General features: G+C 38.1%; 3 protein-coding genes across 3 annotated transcripts; 2 read left to right on the forward strand and 1 right to left on the reverse strand.

Moving 5' to 3' along the window:
• Positions 1–504: 504 nt before the first annotated feature.
• On the forward strand, positions 505–1,707 carry LOC131649352 (uncharacterized). The gene has a single exon (XM_058919115.1). The coding sequence runs from the start codon at positions 505–507 to the stop codon at positions 1,705–1,707; it is 1,203 nt and encodes a 400-aa protein (XP_058775098.1).
• A 2,008-nt stretch (positions 1,708–3,715) lies between these two features.
• LOC131649353 (uncharacterized) lies at positions 3,716–4,261 on the forward strand. The gene has a single exon (XM_058919116.1). The coding sequence runs from the start codon at positions 3,716–3,718 to the stop codon at positions 4,259–4,261; it is 546 nt and encodes a 181-aa protein (XP_058775099.1).
• Positions 4,262–4,957: 696 nt separating this feature from the next.
• Positions 4,958–5,818, reverse strand: LOC131649354 (transcription factor GTE11-like). The gene has a single exon (XM_058919117.1). It carries the CDS (start codon positions 5,816–5,818, stop codon positions 4,958–4,960), a length of 861 nt encoding a protein of 286 aa, XP_058775100.1.
• Positions 5,819–6,137: the final 319 nt, after the last annotated feature.

Raw genomic sequence — 6,137 nt, forward strand, 5'->3', positions numbered from 1 at the left:
CAGTGGAGCGCGAACAGGATGCCATATTTCTGCCGGGAAGAGTATTGAAGTCAACAGGGTGAGTAACAAGTGCCTTGGTGTTTCGGTTGGGAACTCCCAGCCCCTGCTCACGGTAGTCTGCCCGGTTGAGAGGCAAAGCCATTTAGAAGGGAATTTGTTCAAAGAAGAAGGAAAGAAGATTAAATTGCTGCGCTTAAATACAGTGGAGGATGGACACAGTAGTATGGGGAGAATTAAAAACAGGAAAAATAGTGGAAGGAGTCTAAAAGGGAAGGTGATAGAGAATAAGGAGAATTATTTATATGGGAATCAATCGGAAGACTCGGACATTCGAAGAAATAATGGAAGACAATGGGAATTCTTAAAGAGGGACGTGGAAGATAGATTGTGGGCGGCAATCGTAGCTATGGGAGTGGTGGACGTCGGGGGAAGCAAGGTAGTGGAAGGTAATCAAGTAGGAGTCATTGAAGGAGAAGGAAGAAAGGAGCTTTTAGATAATGTGAAATGATTATTGGATCATTTAACATTAGAGGGGGATCAAGTGCGCTCAAAAGAAGGAGAGTGAATTCAATTATCAAGAAAGGTAACGCGGATATTTTTCTTATTCAAGAAACAAAGTTGTCTAACATGAAGGAGGCGGTTGCTCACAGTTTTTGGTGTCATCCAGAGATCGGTTTTTCTTCCACCGATTCAGTGGGAAGATCGGGGGGGTTAATCACGTTGTGGAGAAAATATAATTTGGAGGTCCTTACGAGTTTTAGAGGCGAAGGTTATTTGGGGATTAAGGTGAGGTGGAAAGATAATGATTACTATGTCGTGAATATTTACTCGTCTTGCGACATAGTGAAGAAGAAGAGGATGTGGACCGACTTGCTTGAATTGAAGTTGAAATTTAATGATGGGGAGTGGATTATGGGAGGAGATTTCAACTCGATCAAGAATAGTAGGGAGAGAAAAGGTAGGGCGGATAGGGTTTTTAGCAAAGAAGACGAATTGTTCGCGGATTTTATTCTTTTGAGCAACTTGATGGATGTTCCGTGTAAGGGTAAAAAGTTTTCGTGGTTTAGCGGTGATGGTAGATCGAAGAGCCGTATTGATAGATTTCTCTTATCTAGTACGGTGGTGAATATGTGGGATGTGGTTGGCCAAATGATAGGAGATAGGGATATTTCGGATCATTGCCCAATTTGGATTATGACGGACAACCATAATTGGGGGCCTAAACCATTCAAATTCAACAATGAATGGTTCTCTAATGCTTCTTTCATGCCTTTTGTGGAAAAGGAGTGGAAAAATTTGGTGGTCCATGGTCGAGGCGATTTTATTTTGAAGGAGAAGCTTAGACTCATTAAATACAAAAACAAGAAGTGGAACAAGGATGTTTTCGGGAAGATTGACCTTGAGACTGAGGAAGGAGTTCACGACATCAATACCGTGGATGAGAGGTTAGATTTCGATCTTTTATCTTCTTCCACCGTCGATGATGACATTGTTCTTAGAAAGGAGGCGACGGGTAGATTTTGGAGAAATCTAAGGATTAAGGAGAACATGCTATTGCAAAGATCTAAACTTTTGTGGCTAAAAGAGGGTGATACTAATAGTGCCTTTTTTCATAAAATGATGAAACAAAGGAGAAGACAAAATCATTTAGGTCCGATTAATTCCACGAGAGGTGTGGTGGAATCGGTGGAAGACATTAGGGAATAAGTGTTTTCTCATTTTGAGAAGAAGTTTGCCGAATCGGAGATGTTCCGACCTACTTTGGATGGTATCCACTTTAACTCCATTAGTAGGGAAGAAGCGGAGGATCTTGAGAAACCGTTCCTTGAAGGTGAGATTAAGAAGGCGGTGTGGGAGTGCGGAGGGTCGAAGAGTCCGGGCCCCGACAGATTCTCTTTTCTTTTTTTAAATAAATGTTGGCACTTTATTAAAGAGGATGTTATAAACTTTTTCAATTGCTTTTTTCAAGGTGGTCCGATAGCTAGAGGGATTACATCTTCCTTCTTGACTTTAATTCCTAAGGTAAATAACCCGGTGGGCTTGAATGATTATAGACTCATTTGCTTGGTGGGATGTTTATACAAGGCGGTTTCAAAACTTTTGGCGGGTAGATTAAAAGTGGTGCTTAACTCAATTATTTCTCCCTTTCAAAATGCATTTGTTCCCGGTAGACAATTATTGGATGGTGTTATTGTGGCTAACGAAGTGGTGGATCATGCGAGGAAAGAAGGGCGTAGTTGTGTCCTTTTCAAGGTGGACTTTGAAAAAGCATACGACAATGTGGGATGGAACTTTTTGAGGTACATGTTCAATAGGATGGGGTTTGGAGATTAAGTGGAAGAAATGGATGGAGTTGTTGGTGTTTTCTAGCAATATGTCGGTTCTAGTCAACGGAAGTCCAACCAAAGAGTTTAAGGTTCATAAAGGATTACGGCAAGGTGATCCTCTTTCACCTTTTCTATTTGTTTTAGTAGCGGAAGGGCTTACGGCTCTTGTAAAGAAATCCATGCTTTTGGGTGAATTCCAAAGTTATTCCTTCAATGATAATTGTAAAGTGGAAATTCTTCAATTTGCGAATGACACGCTTATTGTGGGGGAAGGAAGTTGGAAACATTTGTGGGCGGTCCGAGCGGTTCTTCGGGCTTTCGAACTAGTGTCGGTCTCGGTATCAATTATAATAAAAGTAAGTTGATTGGTATTAATTCTAGTGTGCATTTTTTGGAGGCAGCTTCCAATTTTCTATCTTGTAAGGTGGAGGAGAGTAATTTTTATTTTTTGGGAATCCCTATTGGATTTAATCCAAGAAAGGAGGCCACTTGGAAACCTCTTTTGGTAAAAATGAGGAATCGCTTGAAAGGTTGGTCGAATCGGTTTTTAAATTTGGGAGGAAGGATTACTCTTCTTAAATCGGTGTTAAGCTCGCTTTGCATTTTTACTATGTCCTTTTACAAGATGCCGAAGAAAGTGGCGAGATTGTTCACTAATGTTCAAAGTAGATTCCTTTGGGGCGGTATAGAAGATAAAAGAAGTATCCATTGGATAAAATGGGGGGATGTCACTTTACCGACGAAGTATGGAGGTTTAGGGGTGAAGAACTTGTCTCTTTTTAATATGGCGCTTCTTAACAAATGGAGGTGGCGGATTCTTCAAGGTCAAAGCTCTTTGTGGTACAAAGTTTTGAAAGCGCAGTATGGTGATCTTTCTTCTTTGGTGTACGGCGTGGATAGTAAGGTATTATCGCCTCTTTTTTCCTTTTGGTGGAAAGATATTTTAAATATTAATTCTTCTTCATCTTTTTCTTCCCTTGGCATGAATGATCCTTTTGTTGGTAGTTGCAAGTTTATTATCCGCGATGGTTATAATACACCGTTTTGGTATTCAAAATGGTTGGATGATATGGTTTTGAAAGAGGTTTATCCGGATTTATTTTTTGCATCCCGGCTTAAAAATGTTTTGGTGGCGGCCATGGGAGGGTGGTTGGAGGAGGAATGGAAATGGGGGGATTTAGGCCTTCCCGATTCCGTGATGGTGGATCCATCTCTTAGGGGGCTTCGGTTGTCCTTAATGAGTCGCTTGGATAATTTCAAAGGTTGGTCGGTTGGCAAGGATACCGTAGTTTGGAATAGTACGTAATTCCGAGGGGGTTTTTTCGGTATCGTCTTGCTATGAGCTCTATGAAAAGTCTTATATTCCTTCTGGTCCTCATCCTAAGCACATGGATGCCTTTGATTTAGTGTGGGGTATGGATGTTCCTTTTAAAATAAAGGCGTTTGGTTGGAGGCTTTTTCACAGTAGGCTTCCTATGAAAGATCTTTTGGAGTTGCGAGGTATGCCTTTGTCCGTGGATGATTTAAAGTGTATTTTTTGTGGTGTGTGTAAGGAGAATAGGGATCATTTATTTTTTGGTTGTTTGGTGGTGAAAAATATTTGGAATGAGATAGCTTTTTGGGTGGATAAAGGGGCTTTTTCCGTTGAAGAGTGCTTCTCAAATTTTATGGATTGGCACCTATTTTTTCATAGTAAATTGGTGTTGGATAGAAAGTTGGATATTATTTGGTTTGCTACAACTTGGTGCATTTGGTTGGTTAGAAATGGCGCTTGTTTTCGCAAAGAGGCGTGGAGTGTAAATTCAACATTGTTTGGAACATCAAGTTGTTGGCTTGGAGATGGTCGTTTTGTGGAAAAATTACTCAATCCAATTATTCCCTATACGAGTTTTGTAAGAATCCGTTGTACTATCTCTCGTAATGTGATTGGTTAGTAATTTTTCTTTTGGCGGGATTTCCCGTTTCATCTCTTGTAAGCGGGTTGGAGAACCCTTAGTTCTCCCTTTTAATGATATCTTGTTTTATAAAAAAAATTATTATTTTTTTAAGGATTGCGATAATATCTGTTTAAATATGTTAAGCGGATCAAACGGATCGGACCTACTCATAAAGTTGAGGTATTAAAAAAAACTGAGATGTTCGACTTCAAACAAATTTTAAGACTAGTTAAAAATTAAATTACTTTAAAAAGAACTTATGTTTGACTTATTGAGGTTGAGTAATATTACTAAACATAACTAATAAAGTGATATTTTGAGAGCTGGTTTGATATTATTTTTAACGTTTCATAAATGCATCATGTCATGATGGTGTCATAAAACAATACACCATGCACTAAAATATTTTGTGTGTTGATCCAATTCAAATGGTTTGAATAAGTGATGATTTATATAACAAGTCTGGTTCATGATCCATCTAATATTTGAGAATAAGTTAGGATTAAATTTTGCCTCAATTGGTAAATAACAAAGGAAGTAGAGTCATTGTGACCAGCATGTAACAGAATATTCTAAGTCCAAACAAAGCATGGAACTGTGACTGAATTATATTGAAAACTAATAAAATCAATTGATAACAGAATATTTTATTACAAATGAAGAATAAAGAATGAGAATATGTTGCAGTGATCTTTAGTATCTTCTAGTCTTGTGAGCCTTTCTTCTTTTCCTATCCTCAAGTTCCCACTCATCCTTCAATGACTTCCATTTGAGTTCAAAATTGTAACTGAACTTTTTTGCAATTTGATAAATATGATTCCTTGGAGGATACATCAGCATTGCATTTGAGAACACAAGCCTCATGTCGCTAGCAAACTCATCTGGTGTTGCATACATCCTCAATTTTCTCCCTGTTTCATTTAAACCAATTGGCTTTGACTCAGAGACGTTATCGACCATTGCTGGAGGATCTTTCAAATCCCAACCATCTCTACCCACCAACATCCTCTTCAAAATCAACCAACACTGCCTTCTCTTAACACACTCCATTGGTTTCTTCAACACACATTCTTTAGCCTTTACCATCAATGAGGTCGTTCTTGAACTTTCTTCAGGTTTAGCCTTTATGTTATCCTTCACCATCTCCTTTGTCATAGATGCTTTTTTGGATGAAGCATTTATCTTATCCTTCGCCATTTTTGAACTTTCTTTTACACCCTTTGGTTGAGACATGACAGTGTCGGAAACATGGTTGTTGTTTTCAACAAGAGCATTGTGAGTGTTTGGTTGAGACAAAGAGAAAGGTGTTGTTTTGGTATGATAATTTGAATCAACCCAATAGCAGGTTACAGTTGGTTTTACAGAATCTTGAAACTTGCTTCTCTTGTTATCATCAGTGCCACAAGAAGAATCAGAATGACGTTTCCTAGAACCAGGAGAATAAGTCAGTTTGACTATAAGTCTTTTACGATCAGAAGAAGAAGGGTTGGTGTTTGATGTTGTTAAGGAAGAATTTGTGTTATGCGACACGGATGGTGTTAAGGTAGAAGCCATGATGGTGTAATGTTAAGAATGAACCTTGTTTGTTTGTTTGGAAAACAGTGTTCAGTAATAGGATGTATATATAATGGATCGATAATAAATAAGATTTCATTTATTGCTAACTAGTATTTAGAGAAATTGTAACACTTAATGCTAACGAGATTTTATTTGATTTATTCCTATTTAATGCTAACTAACTAGTATTTAGGGTTACCTGGTTTAATAAGTTTTTGATTTGTTTTGGTTTTAAAAATTGTAACAAACTAGGCCAAACTCATATTAATCAATCTTTCTGCAACAATAGAATAATAATTTTAATTTATCTTTTCTG

This window comes from Vicia villosa, linkage group LG2 (genome assembly GCF_029867415.1).
Source record: "Vicia villosa cultivar HV-30 ecotype Madison, WI linkage group LG2, Vvil1.0, whole genome shotgun sequence".
Taxonomy (NCBI): Eukaryota; Viridiplantae; Streptophyta; class Magnoliopsida; order Fabales; family Fabaceae; genus Vicia; species Vicia villosa.